Below are 27,630 nucleotides of genomic sequence, written 5' to 3'. Positions count from 1 at the left end.
GAATAAATAAATAAAATCTTTAAAAAAAAAAAAAGAAAGCTCAATTAAAAAAAAAAAATTCAAGTAACCCAAAAACCTTAAGACTAAAATATTCCATTTACGACAATTCGGAAATGCCTTAATTTATAGATACCAGTAGCACATTGCCATCCGAAAGGGCTTCTCAAAGAAGGAGAATCACCCCAAACCTGTCAGCTCAGGACCAGAGTGGAAGCTCTTGGGGCGGGCTATTCCTGATTTGGCAGCCTCACTCTCACTGTCAATCGATATGGTTCCACCCATGATACTTGGATGTTTAGGCAAATTCTAAAAAATGTTTAAAGTTCAATATGAGGTCAACACCCTGATAAGAGATGCTGAAATGGCCACTATATATTTACAAGATTTTAAAGACCAGTCTTAGCTTCAGGCCTCTGGTGTTACCGGGGGAAAGACAGACTGATACTTCTTCCATTACCTAGAACCTTTCCGTAAGGTTAGCAACGTGGCCTTTACAACCTCCTCATGAAAATCGTACTTTGTTATATATTTACTTATTTCCACACATACAGAACTTTTAGGTAAAGTAGAAAAAGTTCCCACTAGGAAGATAATTAAAGGTTGTTAATGTTCTTTGTATCACTTAGCAGCCAAGACACATGTTTATTTCTGCTCCGCAGAAGCAATGTTAGCCACTCGCTTCAATTCAGGAAAGGCGTGTGCTTTCAGGATGGTGGAGAGGAGATATTTATTGCATCTTTTTCCCAATCTTCTTCATCTTTTCATTTAGGCAGTAAACTGAGAGTCTGTTCTGAAAATTCTGTCCCACCATATAAATGTGGAAGCATATTTTCCAATGACGTTCATGTGGTGGAAATTACATTATTTTTTTCTGATTGTATGTTGGTGCAGTTCTCCAATGTTTGCTTGTTCTATTCTCTCTTTGTCTGTTTTTTTTTGTTTTGTTTTGTTTTGTTTTTTGTTTTTTGTTTTTTTGCCTGTGTGGTTGTTTGTTTTGTGAGTCTTGAGCCAGGCATCGTCTTAAGACACATACTAAGGGTTTTAATTTTACATCATAATTGCATTAGCCGTTTCCGTGAACAGTAGTACTGCGTTTAGAACAGCAGCCCGGATGGTTCTGCAGTTTAGCGCCGCCTTCAGCCCAGGGCGTGACCTTGGAGACCCAGGATCCAGTCCCACATTAGGCTTCCTGCAAGGGGCCTGCTTCTCCCTCTGCCTGTGTCTCTGCCTCTCTCTCTCTCTCTCTCCCTCTCTCAATGTGTGTGTGTGTGTGTGTGTGGTGTGTGTCATGAATAAATAAATAAAATCTTAAAAAAAAAAAAAAAAAGAACACAGGCCGCTCTGAGGACAGCAAGCACCTGCCGGCTGCCTGGTCCCTGGGGCCCCCTCCCGAGGGGGAAGCCCCGCACCCGCACGGTCTCCTTCTTTCCACGGGAGGGCGCTGTCTACCGTGGCGGGGATGGGGCTGTGCCGCCCCCTGAGCACTAAGGAGTCCTGCCTGGAAATTCGGACCCATGGCTGCCGGGTTTCCAGTTTGTTCCAGGGTCATTTCAGCTCCCCCACCCGGCCCGTCCCGTCCGGCCCAGGCAGGGGCGCGGCGTGCCCTGGTCAAGCCTGAGACAAGCCCACTGGTGTCTGGGGTAGGGAAGGGGTGGGCAGCATCACATCCAAGGGAAGGAGGGAGCTGGACTGTGGAAAACTTCACAGACTTAATTTGATGTAAACCAGGCAGGACGGGGGCGCCTGGGTGGCTCAGTGGTCGAGCATCTCCCTTTGGCCCAGGGCGTGATCCCCGGGAACCAGTCCTGCATCGGGCTCCCTGCAGGGAGCCTGCTTCTCCCTCTGCCTGTGTCTCTCATGAATACATAAATAAAATCTTTAAAAAGAAAAACAAAACACCCAATTAGGACTAATTGCAGACTTTGTCAAAGGCAAACTGGTGAGGAAAACAGTATTGGTTCATCACACCCTTATTAAGCAGCCACTATGCGCATGACCTTTGGTGGCCCTGGGAACCAGGGATGCCCAGGCGCCAGCCCCTGGAGGAGGAGCCCAGCCAGGGCAGGTGGGGGTGCAGGCTTGTTCCAGCCACAGGCTCCCCACCAGCCCTTCAGCTCAGACCCCTGCCAATGCAGAGCTTCCCGGGGCGCGGGCCGCCTGCCAGTCCCCTGGGGCACGGGCACACGGGAAGGACCTGGGGCCATCCATCCCTGCCCCTGCACACACCTCCTCTGAGCAGGTCCAAGCGCCTCTCCACGTGCGGCTCACTGCTAGGCCCTGCCCCTGCCTTTCACAGCACAAACTGGGCAGTGGGGGCTGCGGTGGGGAAGTGGCCCCAAGGGTGTTGGTGACACCCTGCAGGAGCAGAGCAGAGGCAGGGTGCAGGCTGGCAGGCACCGGGGGCTTCCACTGCTACTGGTGCTACTGGGCCGGGGAGGGGCTCAGGGTGGCCCGACTGCAGCACAGGGAAAGGTGGGGACATGGCCTAGCCTTCACCGTCCTGTCCTGCCCTCCTGCTGTCCTGCTGATCGGACAGCAATAGGTCAAATGGAAGCAAAGGGAGCGCAGATGGAGCTCGGGGCTGGGCCCCCCCACCCTGCAGCCCACCCTGTCCCAGACTCCCCCGTCAGTAATGTTTCCCCAGACTTGTCTTTGAGCTCATGGACAGAAGCCACAAGAACAACAAACTGACTTTAGACCTACATTTTATTACATCAGAAAGTAAATCAACCTTGAACTGTTAGTTTTGGATTTTATACAAAGAGATAAAGCGCCATCCACCCCCACCCCCCCACCCCCAGCTCCTGATCACGCGTGGTCTCTGCTGGTTTCAACCTTCCTGGGTAACCAGCTCCTATTCCTTTTTAAATGTGATACGCTCAGATGTCTTTTGTTAAATGTCATCTTCTCTGTTCACTTCTCAAAATAATACCGTATATTAGCGACTTGGAGTGAGAGGGCATCGTTTGCTCTCACGGTGATCAAATCACGGGCTGCAGGAGAGCACTGCTGTCACTCAGGGCACCCCGGCCCTTGTCCCCTTGGCAGCACCGCCCTCCCTGGCCTCGGGGGTGGTCATGGAGCAGCACCCAGGGCCGAAGTGAGCTCCATGTGGACAGTTCAGGAAGATCTCTTTGCTTTTCTATGTTATAGGCTGTCAACAGGCATCAAAACAGAAATGCCTAAACTTCCTGAGGTCTTCTGGGGACAGCCCCTCTTCAGTTCTTTCTCATAATAGGGCTCAGATAATGAATTCAAAGCAGGGCAGGCGGGAGACAGAGCTCAGTGACAGACAATATTTTGTTGTTCCCTTTGACCAGGGAGGACGCTTCAGTACCAGGCAGGCCTTTCAGTCCTGGCTCTGCTCCGGGGAGGTGGGTTCTGCCCCAGAAGGCCCCCCACCTCTCCTCCACATGGTGTCCTGGTGTCTATCCCACCCATCTTCAGACACACAGCAACACAGCCTAGGAGGAAGCTGAGGCTCTGGAGCCACACAAAACCTACTAGCTATCTATGTAACTCTGTCCCGTTTAATTTAAGAGAGGAAGCTCCAACTTTTAGAAACCATGGGGCATTTATATTGGAAAAGAAAAATCAAAAAATCAATCAATCAAAGAAAAATCAAAGCATGTTGATCAAGTGGCCAACTTTAGTACTTATGCAAATCACACTGGCATACAACAAAATCAATACATTCATGATCCATGTGTTCACAGAAAGAAATTTTTAAATGCCAATTTTAGGATACGGTCGAGGAAGAAACATGTTTAAAAGAGGAACTATGTTTTTTTCTTTCATGTTGTCCCTTATCTGTGCTGCCAGGGTATGACTCTAGGTAATCTTATAAATGCCAACACCTGCACTGTTTTCTGGGGCACCCCAGGCCTCTGGTTGGGGCAACCCAGTGCCATGGAATAAAATGGGGGCCATGGCCATGTGGGGTAGTGGGCAGAGGACAAGACATGGACCCCGATCAGAATTCCACCTCCACTGTCCAAATCCCTATGCAGAATTTGCATTGAAAGATAGACATAAAAGACAGAGAGAAGACAAGTTAGACCATGGGGGTTCCAGACTGAATTTTTCTCTTGGTCTGTATTTGATCTATTATTTTACTTATTTAAGTATTTTTATTTTTTTATTTCAATAGCCATTCTTTTCAGTTAAGAATTTCTATTTGATTATTTGTTATATCTGCCTCTTCCCATCCCTACCCCATCCCTTGCTTTCTGTTTTTTTTTTTTTTTCTTTCTTTCTGGTTTTAATGAGTAACATGACTAGAATTCACTTACTAGTTGGACAGGCAGCTAGCAGAATTTGGAGGAAAGTCTAAGAAAGGCCTTGGAAAAAGGCTGCCCTCTGGAAGGTCAGCTGAGCATGGCACTGCCCTTAAAGGAGTCCATGTGAGCCCCTCGGGAACAGGCACTCCACGTTTACAAGGGTTCTAACCATTCCCTAAACACAGCCCACCGTCTCTACCTCTTGACTTGGCCAATACACTTCTTCCAACCAGACAGCCATACCCTCATTTCTACCTGTCTGAAACCTGTCCTTCCTTCAGGGTCAAACTCAAAATGTGTCCTCAACCATGACTCCCTCTTTCCTCTCCCCTGCCCACACTCAGCTGGGAATGAGTCTCCCCTTCTCCTGTGAATGCTGATAGCACTGGATTCCTCTTAAGTACCACTTACAGCTAATAGGGCCGGCTACATGATTCCCTGGCTCGATGCAAGGTGAAGGCACAGGGCTCCCTGTTCAAAACTGACTAAGAATTTTCAGGATGGCTACTGCAGAGCGTTACATCAAGTGCAGGGCCCTTCAAAGTGCGAAGCCCCACACCACTGCACGGGATACTCACCCAGCTAGCTGGCCAGATGACTACACTGGGACACTCTGGGGAAACTGTGATGCCCACTTGACAAATGTGATTGGTTAAATGGCTATTCAAGTCCCCTCCTAGGGAACCTCCTGAGCTGCCCGCCCTGCCTGAGCTGAGTTTGGCTCCCCAGCATCTACATGTCTGGCACTCCACCTCTCTAGCACTTAGTTGAGGGCACTGCTCCCTGAGCCCCCAGCCACTCAGCCCTAGGCTTATTGCCCCTTGTCCTTAGGTCCTGCCTTGTTGATTTTCTGGATTGGCCACTAGCACAGGAACAGAGAAGAATCCATTGGTTGTTTTCCACAACACCACTACATCTCCCTTTGTCTTTCTGTTCCTTCCTGTTGCCAGATGTTGCCAACACATGATTCTCTCTGCCAGCATGCTGGTGCAAAAAATGCAGTCACACTCTCCACCTGTTCTATTTCTTTCTTGTGACTAAGTGGTAATATAGATACTTAACTGATGCAGGAATATTAAGTGTACTATCTCATTTAATGCAAGATCAAATCTTAGCAAGATCAAATCATTTGAAGTATGTGTTGCTATTATTGTGCCTTTTTACAGATGAGTGAACTAATTCAGAGAGGTTAAGGAATTTGCCAAAGACGATAAAATTAAGGAGTGCTTACTCTTAGTAACTGGGCTATGCTGCCTCTGAATAGGCTAATTGAAGGCAGGGACCATATCTTGGTCTCGTTGTATTCCCCCACGGGACCACTTTTTGCATTCAGTGCCACTGTGCCATTGGGTTTATTAAGAGCCCCCATCTATTGATAGTTCACTGTGTACCGCCCAAGGCTGAGAATTTGCAAACATTCTCATTAAATCCTTCCCACATCCCTACTAGTCAGGCTTTACTGCCTATATTTCAGATAAAGAAGCTAAGGCTTAGCAAGATCAAATCTCTAGTTAGGTCACACAGCTAGTAAATCATGGCACCAGGGTCAGTCCTTTCTTTAAATGTAGGCTTCCAAACTGTGGAAGGAGCCTTGGTGCCCATCGACAGATGAATGGATAAAGAAGCTGTGGTCTATGTATGCAATGGAATATTACTCAGCCATTAAAAACAATGAAAACCCACCATTTGCTTCGACGTGGATGGAACTGGAGGGTATTATGCTGAGTGAAATAAGTCAATCGGAGAACGACAAACATTATATGGTCTCATTCATTTGGGGAATATAAAAAACAGTGAAAGGGAATAAGGGAAAAGGAGAGAAAATGAATGGGAAATATCGGAGAGGGAGGCAGAACATGAGAGACTCCTAACTCTGGGAAACTAGGGCTAGTGGAAAGGGAGATGGGCGGGGGATTGGGGTGACTGGGTGACGGGCACTGAGGGGGGCACTTGATGGGATGAGCACTGGGTGATATGCTGTATGTTGGCAAATTGAACTCCAATAAAAAATAAAAATAAATATAGGTTTCCTAATCAAGCTACACTGCTCCCATGTCTTCCCTGTCCCTGCCCCACCCCAGTCAATCTGGCCCCTCTCCATCTTACTCAGTTTTACCTTCGTGCTAGTATCCATCCTCACACTGCCTTAGCCTCCATTAGAATCTGAATCCCGGAGGCTCAATTGTTGCTTAACCTGCTGAATGATTTGGCTGCGTGTTGCACAACCCAACATAGAAAGAGAAAGTTGCCCACATTACCTTCCCTGGCCCTATGATTGGCACTTTCTCTGTTTCAAATTGTGGCCTTCTAATGTTCTAACAAGAGCAGCAGAAGCAGTGATGTTCCATATCACTACATGACTTCTAGAGATCAGATATCAAGTAGTGAAGACATGCTATCAACGGAGAGCTTTGTCAGATTCAAGATGAATGGAAACTTTTTCCACTCTGACAGGTCTCCCGCTAACTAGCCTCATAGATTTTCCCTCTCAACTTTCAAGAAGTCTAATCAAAGCAATCTACGGAAAATAATGGCCTCTCTGCTTCTTGGTCTCATTGTAACTCTGGTTTTGAAAGTCCAGATAAGCCACTAGAAACCAGGATAAATCCTCCTACTATCCTATGAGTGGCAGGCGGCCTATCTCCTCACCTAGGAGTTGCTGAATTATCCTTCACCTGTGCACACAGGTGCATGAACAAGTCCACCTCCACTCAGATCCCTATGAAATTCACTTGACCCCCAATCATAGGATGATTCATCCTATTTTTAACCACTGGTGCCAGACTTCCCTATTCAATAAGGTGATGAGGTCTCAAAACTGAGAAGTACATGATAAAGAGATGATGAAGATCAGAAAAGGGTAGCAGGATACAACGTGGATGTATCTAAATACCTAAAACCCAACATACAGACCAGAGAATTGACTTTTAGTCTATGTAGATCCTGAAGGGAGAATCTGGGTCCATTGGTGAAGTTACAAGGTAGGCAGGTGTTGACTCAATATGAAGGAAAAGCCTCCTGGTAACTAGAGTGATTCCACAATAGGATGGACTGCCAGTGTGGTGGAGAGATTCTTTTATTTAAATGTCCTCAACCAGACACCACACACTGAAGGGTGCCTCTGAGCTGAGTGGGAACCTGCCCTAGGACCTCTTGGTCAGTGGTCATGGATAAGGGGCGCAATCTGTGCTGGGCAGGAGGCAGGTGCCGGGAATACGAGATTAAAAGTGACAAAGACATTGCTATAGTGTAAGAACCCTTCCAACTCAGTGATTGCATTCCTCAGGATTTAACACAGGCCAAGGGCAGGAATAGCTTACACTTCTCTCATGTGTTCATAATAACCAACATAGTGCTGTAGAGCCTGACCCAGTGGTGACCATCTGAGGACAAGAACTGTACCTCCCATCTGTGCATCCTTAGCACCTAGCACAACATAGGTGTCCAAGAAATAGCTTTGAAGTTAATGAATGTGTGTCCAGAGAATACTCAATTCAAGGCAATAAATGGATCTACAGAATCTAAGATATTCATTTGCTGTTGAGAGGAGCCATTCCAACCCCAGGGATCTACATGATAGATAAAGAAGTGCCCCCATTTTCTAAGGTGCAATGAGTTACTTGACTCCAGTGGCCTCCCTAGAATCATTTGACCCTCCAATGGTAAAGCACAGCTCTTCTGAACATCTTCATGTTCAAGAGCCCCAGAAAGCACAGCAGAGGCCTCATTAGAAGATGATCATTTCGCCTCTCATCTTGCTTCTTGTCTGAAAGTACTACTCACCTTGTTTTGAAGATCTCAAAAGGTGATGACAGAAACCAGTAGAAGAGATGGATGTGATTTTCTGCATTGACTTGCATCCCCCTGGAAAACATTTAACCAGAAATAATGTAATAACTTACCTTTTATTTACCTTCTAAGCCTGAAGTCAAGATAATTTCAACACCAGCTGAGTCATCACTAAAGTCAATAGGTCAAAGTCTCTTCTGCAAAACTGATTTCCAGATATTTTCCACTGACTGAAAATATGAGAATAAACTAATTTATTCTTTTCATTGTTAATAACCAAAACCAATACATTTTTCTTTTTTTTCCACCTTTCTTCAACTACAACACAGCCGTGTTTTCTATTATTAAGAATAATGAGTTGCTCACTTATAGGCAACACACACCAGTCAACCTTCTTGGCTTTCTTTGGTTTGGGGTTAATAGGAAAAAAAATGATTGAGCTAAACCCAGGCTTCGTCAGTGTCTGACGTGGTCAAGTTGCAAAAACCTCTCTGAGCCCTTGTGTCTTCCTGTAAAGGAGGAAAAGATGAGAATGGAATAGATCCCATGAAGTTATGACAATAAAAGCACAATGCTTTCCACAGAAAAAGGAGTCCCTAACATTATTTTTAGTGAAGATGATATTTTCCTGAGGAGGAGTTATTCCAGCCTCAGAAAGCCCAATCTCCCCAACTTTTCTTTGACCCTACAGTGGTTAACTCTGTCTTTTGTGAGACAGGGAGTTTGCATGGGTGTCAAGGCCACAGTGAACAGTAAGAATATAGGAAGTCTTCCTTCAAACAAAAGAGAATGGAAGGTTCCCCGGAGTTTCTTTTGTGATAATGAAAAGCTTACCCCAAGGATTACTGTGTTCTTGAGGCGGACTTCACGCATAGCATCACCACCCTGAGTGATAAAAGAACTTTCCCTGAAACAGTAGGAAGATGTGATGAAGTGCAAACTTTTCTTTCTGTGCTGGGTTGAGATCATGCCCCTTCCCCAGTGCTGGGTCTAAAGTGTGAACAGGAGAGGTCTAGGGTATAAAATGCAAAGAGATGCAACCCTGAGGATGAGCACCTCCTTAAATTGTGCACCTTCACCCTCTCCTTTGCCTCACCCTAATCCAGGCCCTACTCTTTCCCCATTGATCCCCTCAGATGCCCTTTCTTTTCAGGGTTTAGATCTACAGAGCCAGGTCGTGGTTTTGTAGGCAGGATTGGGGGAAAGCTTTTAGAATCCTTTCTCCACCCAAAGAAAGGGAGTAGGTAATCACTGCTGGTCTCTACGATTTAATAAATTATGCCATGTTGTACTTAGGCCCACATCTTCCAATTTCGATGGGCTGGCACCAAGTACAAAGGGCTTTTCCAAATCACTCCCAGGGCAACTGGGCTAAGTTACCTTCACAAAAACCCTGATGGGTCCTTGGACAGGGGTAATTTGCATTCCACCGATGTTTTACATTGGAGAAATAAATTCCAGTCTGTCTCCACAAGACAAACGTTATGATACTTTTGTATAATAATCTATACTTGTTGGCTGATCAGACGTTACCGGGCCACGTGAGTCAAGGTGAGCTCCTTTAGGGCAGATTGTGTCTTCTCGTCACTCTGCATCCAGGCACCTGATATCACAGATAGTGGGTGTTCGATAAACATTTGTTCAATTGCCCATATGAATGAAGAAACACCAGGCTTATCAGAAACTAATGCTCGGCCTCTCAGGGCCTAGGCTCTTTAAGTATCAAAAAGGGCAGAGCCAGAAATCCAGCCCAGCGATTAAAGCACCAACCACTGTCACCTCCTCCCCTCGAAAACCAATTGTCCCTCTGGCTTCTGCTGACGTACACTTGTCATGCTCTACTTTGTGAGAGGCTGAGTTTCTGCCTCTCACCTCAGATTTCAAAGCTTGACTTGGTATTGCACCCCTTTCTAGCTCTACCCTTCTTCCCCTCTAAGACTCGTGTCTGCCTGCAGGGCCCAGACACAACCAACCCCCAGCAACTGACCTCAGCTTGCCGTGATCCTTCTTGTCTTGGCTTCTGGTTGGTAATTATAAATGCGGAATCTGCCTTGGAATATCTCAGATGCATCGCTGCCCTAGTGGAGAGCCCTATTGACCACTTCAGAGGACCTGGAGTCATCCTAGCTGCCATCTTGAGAACCCCGCCACCAGCCGCATGGGGACTCCACCCAGCAAGCTCTGCCCAGCGCTCTGCTGCCACGTCCTGCAGGTTGTTGACCCTCTTCTGGCCCTTGGGCCCTTGGGCCTGTTCTTCTTGCTTTAACAAACCTCCGATAACCTCAATACTCTGAGATGCAGTGTAAATGTTAAGAATATTGTTTTAGTACAGTGATGTGGGCCTCACAGATAATTACTCATCACAGATGAGTAATTAAAATAGTGAGACTGATGACCAGAAAATGGAGTAAACGCCCACCCCCTACTGGCATGCAAAGAAATGGGAGCCAGGTGAGTGAAACTAACCCAAGGTCACTGATAAGTGCATTCATTTAGCATATGAAAATCTTCCCAAGGTTGAAATTGGTGCCAACAGGCACAGTGAGTACCTGTAGCCTCCCTTTGACACCCTTTGCTATAAGTCTCTTGGAAAACATACCAAAACATCGTCTCTTTTCTTCTTTATTGTCAGTAGGTAAATGATGACATTTATATCTAAGGAAACTGAAAAAAAAATTCAAGGGACAATTTTATTCAGCTTGGCTCTAAAGGTATTTCAGTTTGTAAGTATTAGACATATGGAATAGTTGAGATATAACCACAGATAGTCATAAAATACATTTAAAAAGAGTTCTGATGATTTTCCCATATCCGAATTCTCACAAAAGTCAGAATGGAAACAGTAGCAGAAGAAAAGAGAGAATACTCAAGCTGACCTACACCGGTTGAATGGTAGAGACATAAATCGGCACAGTCTTCCCCATAGACAATTTGGCCAGAAAAACTGAGAGCTTTAAACATTTCCAAACTATTAGTGAATCACTGATTTCACTAGAAAGAATCATTCTTGCAAAAAGAACTAGAAAGCCAAAGATTTTTAAAATACAAAAGTTCATTGCTGCTCATACACGATAGTGATCAGCTGAGAACAAGCTAAATGCCCAATAGTAAGCAAGTGGTTACATACATCATGACACACGCGAGAGAATCACAGGCAGTCATTACGTTCCCTAAGTCCGTTTAATGACATGGGAATATACTCATGTTACAATGTTAAATGAAAAAAGAAGACAAAGTTGTGTATGCAGTATGGTCTAAATTATATTATACATAAAATAATAATTTGTATAGAAAAAAACACACAAGGGATCCCTGGGTGGCGCAGCGGTTTAGCGCCTGCCTTTGGCCCAGGGCGCGATCCTGGAGACCCAGGATCGAATCCCACGTCGGGCTCCCGGTGCATGGAGCCTGCTTCTCCCTCTGCCTGTGTCTCTGCCTCTCTCTCTCTCTCTCTCACTGTGTGCCTATCCCACACCCGGGATCGAATCCCACATCGGGCTTCCCGGTGCATGGAGCCTGCTTCTCCCTCTGCCTGTGTCTCTGCCTCTCTCTCTCTCTGTGGCTATCATAAAATAATAAAATAAAAATTAAAAAAAAAAAAAAAAGAAAAGAAAAAAACACACAAGATGGAGATAACACCTGTATGACAAACCATTGGCACTGTTCAAAAAGAAGGAAAGAAAAAGAAACATTGGCACTGTTGACCTCTGGGTAATGAGATTGTGGATGAGTTTTGATAGGATGATAGGTGAGGTATCAATTGCTCTTTTACCACAGGCTTTGTTTTTCTAGCATCAGTGAAACAAAACAATACCTCGTGCTTTAGAAATTGTCACCGATGGAAGATCTAAGAACGAAGATGCCAAAAGAAGTGCTCCAAGTGCAAGAAAACATGATCAAAACGAATGATCCAACAGGACTTTTTTCCTACCCACCCCCCTCTCCACCGTGAGGCAGGCATGGCTGCAGAACCACCCCCAGAAGAGTTTGAGAATCCCAAGGCATAGGAAACCCGAACCTCCCTTCAGGCGTGGGGGGCAGGAGGGGGCTCATGGGCAGCATGGGGAGACATCACATCATAGGGAAAAGTCTCCTGCATAGCGGGATGGCACCAGAGCAGTGGCAGAGCCATCATGACTGCAGTGTCTGGGCAGATGGGCTTAGATGCAGCTTCATGAAGCCCCTCATACCCGGGGTGGACAAAATAGCCAAGTTTCCCCAAGCTTAACCAAGAGGGCAGTGCTTAGCTAAGAAAAAGGCCTTTGGTCTAGAAAGGGTCCCAGAGCTGAGACAAAGGGACCCCTGATCAGAGGATGCAGGAGGGATGTCTTGCTATGGACCAAATGGGGGCAGGCAGGATCTTAGCTTGTAGGTGGACATGCAGGTGGGTGCACCTGGGCGCCAGAGGAGATGGGTTACCCGGCAGAAGGGGCCAGTGCACACCCTAGCTGCAAAGGCAGACATCAGTCTCTGCCCTACTATAAAGGAAAGTGGTATTTGCAGAAGTCTTCCCCTCCCCACTCAGGCTTCCTTCTAACCCCAGGGGGGCAGAAGAAGCATAAGGGGCAAACCTAAATGGGACTGGATTGCAACCAAGCACCTGGGAAATCAGGTTACCTCTAAGTGACTAGACTAAATTTCACAAAAGAGGGCTCAGACTTATGTGTGTGTGGCCAATAAAGTAGTATTTTGCTTCAACGTGGATGGAACTGGAGGGTATTATGCTGAGTGAAATAAGTCAATCGGAGAAGGACAAACAGTATATGTTCTCATTCATTTGGGGAATATGAATAATAGTGAAAGGGAATATAAAGGAAGGGAAAAGAAATGTTGGGAAATATCAGGAAGGGAGACAGAACATAAAGACTCCTAACTCGGGGAAACGAACTAGGGGTGGTGGAAGGGGAGGAGGGCGGGTGTCGGAGGGGAATGGGTGACGGGCACTGAGGTGGACACTTGACGGGATGAGCACTGGGTGTTTTTCTGTATGTTGGTAAATTAAACACCAATAAAAGTTAATTAAAAAAAATAAAATAAAGTAGTATTTTGTACACCTGAGCTTATGACATATGAAGTGTGTATTCACTGCACATTTTCATGACTTTTCAAATTTTTAGTAATGACCATATTTTATATCTTAAAACATTATTTAAAAGAAAAGCATTGCATCCACACAAAGTTGCATAAGAGGGGTGGGAAGTCACCCTTGGTCCTGAGGATCATATTGCTAGATGACCAGAGCTTGTTGTGGGTCCCTAAGAGCAAGGACTTCACTCTCAGAGAGAACCTGGAGTCCCAACCACAGCTTCTGAGCCTCTGTCATTAAGATTCCATGGGATCAGGGCACCTGGGTGGGTCAGGGGTTGAGCATCTGCCCTTGGTTCAGGTCGTGATCCAGGGGTCCTGGGATGGAGCCCCGCATCAAAATCCTCGTGGGGAGCCTGCATCTCCCTCTGCTATGTCTCTGCCTCTCTCTGTGTCTCTTGTGAATAAATAAAATCTTAAAAATAAAAAAAAAGATTCCATAGGACCATATGAGCACCTGGGAATAACTAGGAAAACACCCTTACACCTATCTTCTTGGCCCTATATCTCACTTCATCCTTGCTTACCTTTCAACTCCCAGCAGATCCATATGATTAAGTTTCCTTGTAGAAAGTGTCTCCTTTTTAAAGATGAAATGTCATTCTCAATATCAGAGAACATAACAGATCCATCCACACACAGTGGTGAACTCTAAATATTTGAAGAACATGTGGGATCTTCATGTTAGGGTTTCTTTGCTCTGAGCTAAACCAAGCCATGTCTTTCTATGATTTTTTCCAAGCCTCTCACTGTCCTGCCCACCCTCCTGTAGGTCACCCCAGGGTTTGTCAAGAGCCACTTACAAGCACTGCCTGGAACCAACACCATGGCCCTGTGCTCTGGTCATCAAGACTCACTCTAATTCTGCTAAGGCTGTGAAGGGCATTATAGAGGCATTTATGTTCTTAGCTGCCCCCAAAGCATCTCAGCCTGCAGTGAAGGACTCAAACCCAGAGCTTTGCCAGAGAAGTGGCTGTTGGACCGGGGCTCCCCTCTGTGGCACTTGTGCACTGGCTGGGGGCCCCAGTTACACCCAGACACCCAGGAGACCCAGGTCAGTGCCCATCTGTGCAAGGCCTTGGCAATGTGGTCTGAGGGGGTAGAGAGCCCCACCCAGCCCTGCCGCAGGAAGCCCCTTCTCTCACCCCTGTTCCACACTGCAGGCAGCAATCTCTCCCTTCCTTCCCTCTTTTCTTCAAGGCTCTTACCCAAGACCTTAGCACCTACCATAACTCTTCCTGGTCACTCTAGATCATCTCCATCTTTGCTACAGCTCTAAGCCTTGTTTTCCCTCCAGGAGGAGATCATTCTTGCTGACATTAGAGGATTTTATCACATTGCTGCCTATCCCCACTTTCCCCTCACAGCCACCCACCACCCCCACCCTCCCCCCTTCCACATGCTCTGCTCCAGTAGGGGGTGCTCCCTCTGCTGCTGAACTCAGAGCACAATGGGGCTGGTGGTGCCGGCCCCTCCTCGCCATGGTGCAAACCTCATCTCCTCCACGTTCCAAGCCGACTTTGGAGCATCTCCACCCCCTTCCGCCCACCCCCAGCAGCATTGACTTTGGCAGATTTCTTGGGGACCAGTGATGTCCTAACCTGTTTGCTTTTCCAGAGCTGATGTTTGCAGGGGTTTACTTGGAACCAGAACAGAAATCATCCCACGTCCTTATGCAATTCCTCCAGCAGGCTCCGGCAGATAAATAAAGCCCTCGGCCCTCCATCGGCCTACTTTTTGGAGCAAGAGCACCTGGGCTTGTCCTGAAGCTTCCAGCCATCTGCCTACCTGCTAGGGCCTCTCTGGAGCAGCCATGAAGTCCCTCGCCCTGTTCCTTTGCCTTGCTCAGCTCTGGGGCTGCCATTCTGTCCCAGTGGGGCCAGCTCTGGTTTATAGGGAACTGGACTGTGATGACCCAGAAACAGAGCAAGCAGCCCTGGTGGCTGTGGACTACATCAATAACCACGTTCTTCGAGGCTACAAGCACACCTTGAACCAGATTGACAAAGTGAAGGTGTGGCCTCGGGTAAGTGAACCTGCTGGGTATGAGCTGAGAAAACCTGTGTGTGGAGCTCAACTGCAAGTCTCAAAGATCACATCTCTGAGCACAATGAAACTGCAGGGGGAGCCAAATTCTCTGGTTTCTTCCCAGGAGTGAGGGAGGGGGCAAGTGGGGAAACAAAGAGGCATTCTGGGCTGTAGTCCTGGGTCTCCAGAGGGTGCTGGATGGGGGCAGGGAGTTGTGTGAGACAAGAAAAGTCTTCAAATGATATTCTGAACATCACAGGGAGAAAGTGGGGTTTGCTAGAAAAACTATATGCACAAAATATAGGATTCTAGTTGACTGGAAATCACTTCTCTCTCTTTGCTTTCTCTGGATGGAGACTGAGAATGAATGAAACTAGCATTTGACAATCATCTACTAGGTGGCCAGGCCCCTCCACATACACCATCTCCTTACCTCTCCTGTCCCCCAATCCCATGGGCTGTGTATGGACCTTGCCTTACATGAGGGGAAACCAAGCCTCTGACATATTAGGACGTTTTGTTGTTGTTCAGGATCATATAATCTGGAAGCGTCCAGCTGGGATTTGATTCTAGACCCATGTTCTTTCCTCGACACAAGTTACCTCCCAAAGACAGGTACCCACCTCCCAGAAGGAAATGTCAAACGAATGGGATTTACCTCTTCACATACTAGACAAGTAACCAGTATAGTCTGAAGCCAGTGATGATAAAGATTAAGCTGGGAAATATGCCTTGGGGTCAGCTGAGAGATTTGGAGCAGTGGGGAAAAGGTGTATGTCCACTGTCTATTTTGAAATTAGATTTTATATCTGAGGAGGGCTAATTCTTTCAGCAAATATTGATTTTAAGCCTTTCATGAGTAAGAACCATGGCAGGTGCCATGAGATATTAAGTTGAACCCTAGAAAATTGCTCTTTTTGTATATTAAAAGCAGTCAAATATTGGCATTTTAATGGTTCAACCTAACACAAAAGTGAGAAAGACACAGTGCCCACAAGAAATTTACAGTCCAGAGGGGAGGATAGGCAGAATGTCTGCCCTAACACCTGATCTCACAATGGGACAAAATATTTGAAATCAGGATGGATTTTAGGATTGCTGCAACCATACTGTAGCACAGTGGGGGTTTGGAGGAAACATCAATGACTTCAGGGGGAAAAACAAACACACGACATGTATATCCGAGGGAAAGTAATGAACGGACATTGCAATTTTCACTAACGGCAGAGCTTGAGAGGGGCTTCGCTAGAGCAACCAGGGAGCACCAGGCTCCTGTTCACTGCAGCCCTGCGTGTTGTCAAGGAAGTTCAACTTGGGCATGTCTGCACATCATAAAACACAGCTTCCTCCCGGAGAGGAGGTTTGGATACTAGTGACTCAGCCAGAACCCATGTGAGAGGCAAGCAGAGCTGAACTAAAGTTTTTTAAAAAGCATACTTGTACTTTCTGGATTTTCCAGGGTTTGGAGAAAGGATACAGAAACAGACGAAACGCCAGGAACAGCTACAAGGACTTACCAAGCTGCCCCAGCCCTCTCTGCCTTCCCTGCTACTCCTTCCAAGTGTCCTAGGGGTCAGAGGGCGGCTCGCTGTGCCCCCTCATCCCCAGCAGGAGACAGTAGAGAGCAGCACCTTGGCGTCCAGGCCTCAACAAGCCCCAGAACAAAAAGCCAAGGACAACTTTTCCTTTAGGAAGGAAAGGAAAAATGGGGCAGAGGGGGAAGTTGATGGTGAGAGGGAAGGCAGAAAGAAGTAGAGGGAGGAGAGAGGGATGGAGAAGAGAAAGAGGAGACAGTAAGGTATTAGCCTACGCCACCTTACTTTGCCACTTGATTGAAAAAAAATTCCAAAGCTGATTTTTGCAAAGCATCGCTTGAAGGGTGAAATTTTAAAAATTAAATAAGTATCAATGCTCAGTTTTAGCTTCCAAAGAGAGCTCAGAATGATGACTGTGGTTCCAGCAACCTGCCCAAGCCCATGGTCCCTTCCTCCTTGCAATCCAGCCAACAGGGGGGCCTACCCAGCCAACAGGGGAGGACCTGGGAAGCCCTGGCTATCATCCTGTCCACAGGCCAGGGCAGCACTGGGTGGAGGTGCCGACTAACAGGAGTGACTTCCCCCCCACCTGTCCAACAGAGCTGACTTCAAGCCCAATGGGGGCTCGTACTTTGGCTCACTCCATGGGATCAGAGGAATAAGCTGCTCACGGCTTCATTCTGTGTCTCCACAGCGGCCAATGGGAGAGGTGTTTGAGCTCGAAATAGACACCCTGGAAACCACCTGCCATGTACTGGACCCCACGCCTCTGGCCAACTGCACCGTGAGGCCGCAGATGCAGCATGTGAGTGCCCCTCTTAGGGTGACTGTGGATGGTGCCCCAGCCATCCAGGGTCCCCGGTGGTTCTGCAAAGTGCAGACCCGTCTCACCCAGCTTCCCAGCCTGTCTTCATGGCTAGCCAGTGTGAGGCTGCTAGAATTACTGTTCAAGGCTGCCTTCCCTGGGGCTAGTTTTTACAGCAGTTCAACCTTCTTGTTGTGGCCCTTTCTGAAACCAGAGAGCATCATGTTTCAATACCATTCAGTCAAGGTGACTTCATGAGGCTTGTCTTGGACAACCACATCTGAGGAACCCCCCACCCACCACGCCCAGGGCTCCCAGCCAGAAAGGAAAGGCCAGCCCTCCTCCTGAGCCCTCACCGTGGGTTTATTTCTCCAGGCTGTGGAAGGGGACTGTGATTTCCGGCTGCTGAAACAGGATGGCCAGTTTACCGTGTTATTTGCAAAATGCGATTCCAGCCCAGGTAGAGATGATGATGAGTTTTTCTTATTTGTACCTTGCGGAGAGAGTGGGGAAGGGGCCTGAATTGTTTTCAACATAAGCAAGTTTTAGCCACTTTGTTGGTGGGGAAAAGAAGGAGTCCGATTTCCTGGGAGCTGGCATTGTGAACCTGTTCTTTTTAAGGCACGGTTGTCATTGGAGGTGAAAATTGCCCTTGTTGAGAGGGGCTCCTGCACTAAAGTCAGCAGGGCGGGAGCCACCTGAAGATTTAGTGAGCAGCAGAGAAAGCACCTGGAGCCTTTTGGAGCCTGTCCCAGGCCTTTCAAAATAAGCAGGGCGTGGGGAGAATGCCCCCGGAGAACAGAAGGACAACCCAGATTCGGTTCTCCTGTGTGCGTAGACTCAGCCGAGGACGTGCGCAAGGTGTGCCCACAGTGTCCCCTGCTGGCGCCGCTGAACGACACCAGGGTGGTGCACGCCGTGGATGCTGCGCTGACCGCCTTCAACGCTCAGAGCAACGGCTCCTATTTTCGGCTTGTGGAAGTCTCCAGGGCTCAACTGACGGTAGGGCTGAGACCTCGGGACAGACCTCTGGGCAGCTTGGTGGCACCTGGGGAATGTGGGCGCTAAAACAGCTGGGAGGGACACAGCAGGTGCAAGGGCAGCGATGGGAAGGCAAGGCGGGTGGTGGGAGACCGGGGAAAAGATAGGATCCATAGGGGTATGAGGGTGTGAGGACACCGGGGGTCACGAGGGTCCCAGGAACCGTCAGCCTGTCACCCGTGCGGAGCCACCCTACAACATTGGGCACCCCCGTGGGGCTGGGTTATGCTGGGCCTTCCTCCACGGTGTCACCCTAACATGAAACAGCCAGCCTCTGCCTGGCCTGGCTCCCTCAGGCCTAGTTGGCTTGCGGTGCAGTGGGGGACCGTCCCCGCATTATCCAGAAGCACTCGCTATACATCCACGGGGTTCCACATCCTTACTCCACAGCACTGATGCAGATCCTCAGTAACTGATACTTACAGAGGTGGGAGCCTGCTTACACAGGTGGGCGTGTAGCGGCAAGGTCCTAAAGGGCCTCCTGAGCCATTGGAAAAAAAAATCTCATTGTACAGTTGATTATTTAGCATATTTGACTGCAACAGAATTCTAATATTTAAGAAAATTGGTCTTCTGGATCCCAGGCATGGCATCCTTGGAAATGCATTCTAGGTGTAGGTAGTGATTCTAATTAACCGGAATGCATGATTCTCAGAAACCCCCACCCCAGACTATGCCAAATGGCACTGGTTATGTTATTATACCAAATACAACATTTGTAATATGTATTATGCCAAAGGCAACATTACTGTTGTAAGCATCAACATGAATGGTGATTCTAATTAACCAGAATACGTGATTCTCAGAAACCCTCACCCCAGACTATGCCAAATAACATTGGTTATGTTATTATACCAAACACAACATTTGTAATAGGTATTATACCAAACACAACATTATCGTTGTAAGCACCCATATAGATTTTCCATTGGATCATGCTCTACATGATAGGATAGGTGGGAGAGGTGTTCATCTCCACTTTCCCGCCCCATCGTGGAGTAACCTGAACTTTAGGACTCCAAGTGCAGCCCCTAGAGGGAAGGCTGTGAATCACTGTATTGTACTAAAACTAATATATTGAACCTGAAATTAATATTAAGGTGGGCCCTCTGGGTTCCTGCTTCCTCTCTGAAAGCTCAGCTCTGCCCTGAATGATGGGCAGTGGATACCCGTACCTCCTTCACCTCTGTATACAGGGGCTTCGGAACACAGTGCCACAATGACTGACCTGTGGCAGCCACTAGGGCCATGTTTCCTGGCTGCTCAGAGTGGTCCATACGAGTGGCACTCCCTGGAGCGTGCAGCATCGGTGCCCTCTCTGCTGCCTTCCAGCCTTGGCTTCCCCACCTTTTCAAGGTCAAGTCATGTTGCCTCATAAACATTTTCATGTATTCTCCTCAGCCTCTTCCACCTTCCACGTATGTGGAGTTTGCAGTGGCTGCCACAGACTGTGTTGCTGCAGAGGTCACAGATCCAGCCAAGTGCAACCTGCTGGCAGAAAAGGTGAGCAGGCCAAGCCATGGCGATGGCAAAACCGGCTGTAGAACAGGGCGTTCTTAGAGCTAGTGTCTTGGGGCCATGGAAGACAGATGACAGTGAAAAATACTCCCTCCCCGTGGGGCTGGGTTATGCTGGGCCTTCCTTGGTGGTGTCACCTCCTCGCTTAGGAACTGTCATCAAGTCATCTCCCCCACTGGGCGTCCTTGGAGTCAGGAGAGAGATAGAGGCTGTTTCCTCACTAGGCCAAGTCATATCCGGCTGCCAGAAGCGTGTTGTAGATTTTCTAGGTACACCTCCAATATGAAATCTTTTAAGTCCCTTGATGCTATAATGTCTACTTCTAGGGATTTAGCCTAAAGAGATCATCAGAGATGTTTGACAGAAATGTATCTAATAAGATGATTTATTATTGATTCAAAATGACCCAAAAGAGACCCAAATGTCCAACAGGAGGGGGTCATTGGATAAAATAGAAAATTATACAGACCCTAAAAATTAAGTTTTGAAAGAAAAATGAGTGATATAAGAAAATGTTACATTACAGTGAGTGAAAAACACAGGATACAAAATGGAATAGTCACCATGATCCCGATTTCTAAATGATTTTTAATATATTTTTTAAAAAAAAGAATACATGTATGTTAACAGAAGTTCTCCTGGGTCACCACAATTTCTGCGATGATGGGTGATCTCTCTCTCTCTCTCTCTCTCTCTCTCTCTCTCTCTCTTTCTTTGAGAGAGAACACAAGCAGAAAGAGCAGAAGGAGAGGGAGAGAATATGAATCTCAAGCAGACCCCTCACTAGCTTGGAGTCTAATGAGGGGCTCAACCTCATGACCCTGAGATCACAACCTGAGCCAAAACCCAGAGTCTGCCACTTAACCAACTGTGCCACCCAGGCACCTCTTATGGGTGATCTCTTAGAATCTCAAAGCATATCTGTATTTTTCTACCTTCTATTTAGAATTATATACATTGGGATCCCTGGGTGGCGCAGCGGTTTGGCGCCTGCCTTTGGCCCAGGGTGCGATCCTGGAGACCTGGGATCGAATCCCACATCAGGCTCCCGGTGCATGGAGCCTGCTTCTCCCTCCGCCTGTGTCTCTGCCTCTCTCTCTCTCTCTGTGACTATCATAAATAAATAAAAAATTAAAAAAAAAAGAATTATATACATTGCATATCTTCTACAAGCAGAAACTAGAAACTTTAGGGGAAAAAATTTAGGGAATTAAGAATTTAAGTTTTTTCCTTTGACTTGGAGTGTCAGTGAAACTGGGGGAGAGAATCCACTTTTGAAACCAGTTCAAATAACTCTTCTCTTTCTGTGGGCAGCAATATGGCTTCTGTAAGGCAACACTCACAGAGAAGGTTGGTGGGGAAGATGTTGCAGTGACCTGCACCGTGTTCCAAACACAGGTAAGGACATCATGGATATACCTGCCCTCATCTTCAGAATACAATGATCCCTTAACATTTATGAAGTGTTAGTAATTATGGGGCATTTGCTGCCCTGTCCTTCTGAGTCCCACAATATAAATTGCCCTGGGTATATGGAATCATCCACAAATGAAAGGATATTTCAGCCATGCCTTCCCCTGCCACGAGCTAGTGGCTTCAGGACAGAGCCAATACTAGTGTGAGGTTGACAAGTCCATATTTCTATTTGCAGGGGGTTGGGCATGGTATTCTGAGTTACACAGGTAGCCAGATGCTACTGGTGCCCAACAGCTCCCAGTGCCTGCAGTCATAGATGACAAGCAGGGTGATGCTGCTGGTCAAAGCTATAAGGCAGGGTGCTCGTCTTGTGGGATATACATGTAAGTCCACTGATACCAAGACAGTTGGTAAGAAAGGGGCTATTATAGGCCAGTTACCTCTCCCTCATGGCTCTGCAGGCAATCCTTTGTACCTTGGTAGTTCTTTTTTGCTAGATTCCTTACAAATAAAAATTATTACTGTGAGAGAATTGGGTAGGGGCCCTCCAGAAGCACGAGTGGCCTTGCTTATGAGGAGAAAGGTAGCTAACCTAGAAATGGTTCTCTCTCCAGCCTTTGATCCCACAGCCCCAACCAGATGGCACTGAAGCAGTGGGCCCTACCGTTGTGGCAGACCCAGGTGTGACTGTGCCTGAAGCTTCACCTGACCTGCCTGCAGCTGCCCTGGTGGTAGGACCCGTGGTGGTAGCAATTCCCGAGGCACCCCTACCAGAGCACCGGGCACACTATGACCTGCGTCATGCCTTCATGGGTGTGGCCTCAGTGGAGTCAGCCTCAGGAGAAGCATTCCACGTGGGGAAAGTACCCAAGGTGGTGCAGCCTGATGTTGCTGTTGCTGCTGGTCCAGTGGTCCATCCTTGCCCAGGGAGAATCAGACATTTCAAGATCTAGATGTAGGTCAGAGATGAGGAGATTTGGCCCAGGAACATAGCCGCCATTTTGTCCATAGTCTGGGTATGGGTGGGGGCCTTGTTTGCTATCGAAGCAGGTGCTATGCAGGTCTAGATTAATATCAAGTCTTCAATCCCAACTTCTCTTCATTCTTCAGAGAATGGAAGCAGAGGGGCAATGTTATGTTTCATGGAAGGTATAAGGCTGGCAACTTGATGGTCATTGTTTTGATGCTAAGCCACCACCATTGTGTTCTCTCCCTTCTTTGACCTCACAAAAACAATTGGAACTGTGACTTTGAGAGGTGCTCTTGCCAACTTCATATTTTCTTGTTAATGAAAGTGACTGAAGACCTTCCTTAATAAAGAAGGTTCTAAGCTGAAATGTGGTCATGATTGTTGCTTCTTCCCTCCAAGCTCACATGTGATCTGTCTTCAAAATAACCATAGCACAGAAGTCCCTAAGCAAAATCTAAGTGAAAACAAAAATAAAATGAAACAAAAATCCACTGTATTACTATACCCAGGAAAAAATTAGACCAAGACCTGCTCACAAGCCATTGGATGTGCCCATTTCCTTATGACAAAATAATCCTTTTCATTTCATGAGGGTCAGAAAATATTGCTAAAGGAGGACACAGTGCCTGAACTTTGTACAAGCCAACCATTGGTTTTCCCCAATATCCAGGTAAGGGGAGATTGGTAATTAACACAGAAGCCTCATTTTAATTATATCTCTTCATTATTTATGTTGATTGTACTGTATACACTTCATGTCATGATAGAGGATTGGTCTTTTCAGCCAATCCATTTTAAGACCTCAGGTTAAAGCTCTGGTTTATAGTATGAATAGAGGAGGGATACTTGGGCAGGTAAATCCAGTGGACATTTGTAGGTACTATCCAAGTACTCAGCATAAAGAAATAAACAGTTCCTATTACAGAATGGTGTCTAGACAATTTCACTGTCTACTAGCATTAGGTTATTCTGAGTAACCTTAATGATAAGCCCTTTCATTTTTTTAAATTTTTTTATGATCATCACAGAGAGAGAGACAGAGACAGAGACATAAGCAGGCTCCATGCACCAGGAGCCTGATGTGGGATTTGATCCTGGGTCTCTAGGATTGCGCCCTGGGCCAAAGGCAGGCGCCAAACCGCTGCGCCACCCAGGGATCCCAATAGGCTCTTTCAGATGGAATTTTAAGGAGGTGAGGCCAACAATCACTTGAGTGAGTTCAATTGAATCAAGGAAACCAGATCAAGCCTTGATATCTTATTACTGTTGCTTAGAGGTTTTGCCAATACTCCAGTAACCAGAAGGAATGGCCAGGAAGGTAGGAAAACCACTGGGTATCTCAGAAGCCCAGGGAAGATGAGGAAGGTATGATCAGCTGGACTAAATGCTACAGAAAGAGCAACGAGATTGAGGGCTGAGAAAAATCCACAGGTTAGTTGACTGGAGGTCATAGTGACCACTGGCAGATGCCGTTTCACCAAAAGGATGAGAGTAAAGGCCTACTTGCAGAGGGTTGACTGGTGGTATATGATGAGGAAATGGAGGGAGGGGCTCATGCGTTCTCTTTTAAGCAGTTTGTTGGTTAAGAGTGGGAGAGATAGGATGTAATTCAAAAGGGTAACTAACTAGGTTGAGGAAGATTTCCTTTTCTGGAAAGAGGATTTTAAAGCATATTTAGGGCAAAAGATGGGAAGAGAGAGAAGAATAAGAAGAGAAGAGATGGTGGGGCAGGATGCTGGGAGAGAGAATTTAGAAGAAAGCTGGGAACAGGAGGGTTTGAGCACGTCTGGTCCTTGCTTAAGGGAGCTCGCAAGAGCACCCTGAAAAAGCAACTTGTACCCAGCACTAAAAAAGACTCAGGCGCTTTCCACCATGGCTACACACAGGTGTTGCTGTGAGGGAGCATGTGGAGGGCAGGTGGTAGATACCCAATCCAACAGAAATAAAAGGGAAATGTTACTGCTTTGTGTATTGGCAATTCAAATGGATGAGTCCCACCTAAGACACAGCTGGATCTGGGGGTTCAAAAGATATTGTCTGTTCCCTGCCTCCATCTCTCAGCAAAGCCTCCCTTCAATCTTAGCTAGAATGGTCACTGGCAGCCTCACACCTACAGCAGCACTAATGCCTAAGTCTGAAGAGAGAAGAGCCAATCAAGGAGAGCCCAGGGATGAGCTAGCTATTCCAGGGGACTAGTAGGCGCAAAGGTCTAGAGGCAGGAGATAGCTTGATGTGGCCAAGGATGAGAGAGGCAGCTGGACCATGCAGGTAAGAGGAGGAGATGGACTCTAGGAGATGAGGTTGAAGAAGTAGATGAGGGGCAGGTCATAAACAGCTCTGCTGTCCCCAGAAAGAATTGGGGTGTTAGTCTCAGTGCCATGGGAAACCACAAAAGTTTTTAACCAGGTCAGGGACATAATCTGATTTTTGTTAAAAGATTACCCAGCCACCATGGATCTCAACCTGGGGATGGGTGAGGTGGGGCTGAGCAGTATCACCTTTCCGCCAGAGGGATGTTTGGAAGTCAGTGGAGGCACTTGGGGTGCTACTGGCCAGAGGCCAAGGATACACACTCTGAAATGGACAGGTCAGCCCCAGTAATGAAGCTCCAACAACGAATAATGATTAGCTAATGCCCCGAATATCAATAGCATTCATTTGTTGTTTGCTGTAGGGAAAAGAGGTTGTAGCTGGGTAAAAAGAGCCACAGGTTAGAAAGAGACTGGAGCTTTCTAGGGGAGAGATAATGTATAACTTAGGGTAAGGTGGTGGGCAGGAGATGTGGTGAAGCTATGATGTAGTTTTCAGGTAGAAATCCTAGGAGTTCCTGATGAATTTGATGTGGGGGTGAGAAAGAGGGAAGTGAAAGATGACTCCTGGATTTGTAGCTTTGCAAACTGGGTAGATGGTGATGCCATTCACCGAGGCAGAGGACACTGGTTCATTTCACTTGAGTGTTACCTCAATGCCTCTCCTCTCTGTCTTGAAAATGTGAAGTTGATTTTTCTTTTCTTTTTCATTTTGTTTTTTAAGATTTATTTTTTTTTTTTATTTTAGAGAGACAGAGTGTGTGTGCTCATGAGCAGGGGAGGGGCAGAGGAAGAAGGAGAGAGGGAATCTCTAGCAGACTCCCCACTGAGTTTGGAGCCTGACATGGGGCTCCATCCCACGACTCTGAGATCATGACCTGAGCCGAAATCAAAAGTTGGCCACTTAACTGACTGAGCCACCAGGCGCCACTGCAGTTGATTTTTCGATGTCAGGCTAACCCATGCCTTGATCTCATGCCTCTCAAGAAAGCAGTGAATCTGACAGACCTGAGTGACCTGGGCTAAGCTGCTTCACCTCTCACTTCTCATTGCCCTCATTCTACAAGCAGGTGTACACAGTAGCCTGGCAGGGCAACAGCGAGGATTCAATAAGATGCTAGAAGTATATGCTTGGAAACTTCTTGACACATGCCAGGTTCTTAAGGGTCCTTCCTCCCCTACTTTTCTTCCTGTCCTCTGAACTTCGTGAGTCCAGAAGATTATGTCTTGACCTTCTCTTAAATGTGTACTCTCTCCTTAGCAAGTCTCATGATTTAAACTCTCAGTCTCGCATATAACTTTACAGCTCCAGTTTGGGTCTTATTTTTTAATTCCAGCATTGCATTTCCAAATGTCACCAGGATTTCCTCACTTATATTCACCTAGAACAATTTCCTATGTGATTTATTTTATCTAAGAGATGCATACCTAAAGACTCAGCATTATTCAAAATGTGTGTATTTGAGAAAATTGTCTTCATAGAAATAAACATAAATTAGAGAGGATGAGTTATGGAGCTGTTAAATCTCCTGCACTTACAGCATGTATTTTTGTATGAATACTCCATATTTTCTCAGCATCCTCTTTAACATTTTTCAGACTGTTCTCTCCTAAATTAATAGCATTGCATGTATCTCATTTACTTGCCTTCTTAGTGGCTTTTGAATCACATCTATCTCATGTTCCAAGGTTATTTCATTTCAGATGTATTTTCCAGTACTTGTACCACCGTCACCAATTAACAATATTTGGTGAATGTTAGGATGATACTAATATTTGCAAACTATAATAACATCAAACAGACTAATTGAAGAGCAGTCATCAAAATCACTCATCAAAATTTTGCTGCTTATGAAAAAAATGTGGTTCCATGCTACTGACAAAGGGTGCTGGGTATTTCTCTTTCATGGAACAGTCATATGGCAATGCCATAAACAAGGCTTACCATGTACTTACTTAAAACATATCCCATCTTTGCCTAATTTTTAAAATTTGGAGAATTCAAGTTGTTTTCAATTTTGTATGGAAGGTGAGACTTTGTTGCTACTTTACTAACCCACTATTTAAAATTTGCATGATTCAAAATCATGCAATTTAACTATTGTAAAATATAACTATTTTCTGTGTGCAATCCTCAGCTGCTTCTCTTGCAAACTGACTCCCATCCCTGGCATCTTCCCCATTTTGGTCCATAATGCCCAGTCACCCAAAAATTAAAATTTCATTCATCACAAGGTAAATTATATTTTTTTAGTCTTTAAGATTTAAAGCAAGATTATGTAACCTATATAATATAGCACTCTTAACACTGTTTCCCAGTTAATTGCTTTCATAAAATATTGCTGGTGCTAGAGTATACTGCTCCTCCTGCTTCTGACTCTTTCCCTACCCCCTACCCAGGTCCCCAAACCCAAAAAACCCCCATGCACCACCAGGAATATGTGAAATACAATGCTGACTTACTAGAATTTGTATATGTATGTATAATAAATATATATACAAAATATTTATATATTTATATGATATATAAATATATGTATATATATAGAGAGAGAGAACACAAAATCTCCATTCAGTAGGTAGTGACTCTAACCCTTTTCTCGTGGCCTTCCAGAGCTTAAAATGTTCACATAAAACACATAAAATGTTTATCACAGCATTACCTGAAAGAGCAAAAATTGTAAACAACATAGATTTTCTGAAACGATGACTGACTAAATTTTGTTACATCCATTTCATGGATGGACTACTACACAGAAATTTAAAATCATATTACAAAAATGTAACAATTCACGTAGGAAAATATTCATCATATATTTTGAAATGACGAGGCGGGTTTTACAATCATATGATT

At 46.1% G+C, this 27,630-nt stretch overlaps 2 protein-coding genes across 4 annotated transcripts in view; one reads left to right on the top strand and one right to left on the bottom strand.

Moving 5' to 3' along the window:
• The window catches only part of TBCCD1 (TBCC domain containing 1), a 51,541-nt gene extending 41,884 nt beyond the window's left edge, over positions 1 to 9,657 (bottom strand). The window contains exons 1-3 of one of the 3 annotated variants that reach the window (XM_041731432.1): positions 9,450 to 9,657; positions 8,904 to 8,976; positions 8,064 to 8,144 (exon numbers count right to left, since the gene is read on the bottom strand). In XM_041731432.1, the coding sequence (XP_041587366.1) occupies positions 8,064 to 8,140 (77 nt within the window). In that variant the 5' untranslated portion in view covers positions 8,141 to 8,144; positions 8,904 to 8,976; positions 9,450 to 9,657. Of the gene's footprint in view, positions 1 to 8,063; positions 8,145 to 8,903; positions 8,977 to 9,449 lie in introns of those variants that run through there. The other 2 variants (XM_041731431.1, XR_005984167.1) reach the window with 2 other exon arrangements.
• A 5,204-nt stretch (positions 9,658 to 14,861) lies between these two features.
• Positions 14,862 to 22,834, top strand: AHSG (alpha 2-HS glycoprotein). Its single transcript, XM_041731437.1, has 7 exons — positions 14,862 to 15,180; positions 17,412 to 17,522; positions 17,898 to 17,982; positions 18,361 to 18,524; positions 19,965 to 20,066; positions 21,396 to 21,479; positions 22,112 to 22,834. Exons 1-7 carry the CDS (start codon positions 14,968 to 14,970, stop codon positions 22,448 to 22,450), a joined length of 1,098 nt encoding a protein of 365 aa, XP_041587371.1. The 5' UTR covers positions 14,862 to 14,967; the 3' UTR covers positions 22,451 to 22,834.
• The last annotated feature ends 4,796 nt before the right edge of the window (positions 22,835 to 27,630 follow it).

The sequence above is a fragment of the Vulpes lagopus genome, chromosome 17 (genome assembly GCF_018345385.1).
Source record: "Vulpes lagopus strain Blue_001 chromosome 17, ASM1834538v1, whole genome shotgun sequence".
Lineage (NCBI taxonomy): Eukaryota > Metazoa > Chordata > Mammalia > Carnivora > Canidae > Vulpes > Vulpes lagopus.
The sequence above is the reverse complement of the archived record's forward strand: the minus strand, read 5'-3'. Positions and strand labels throughout refer to the sequence as shown.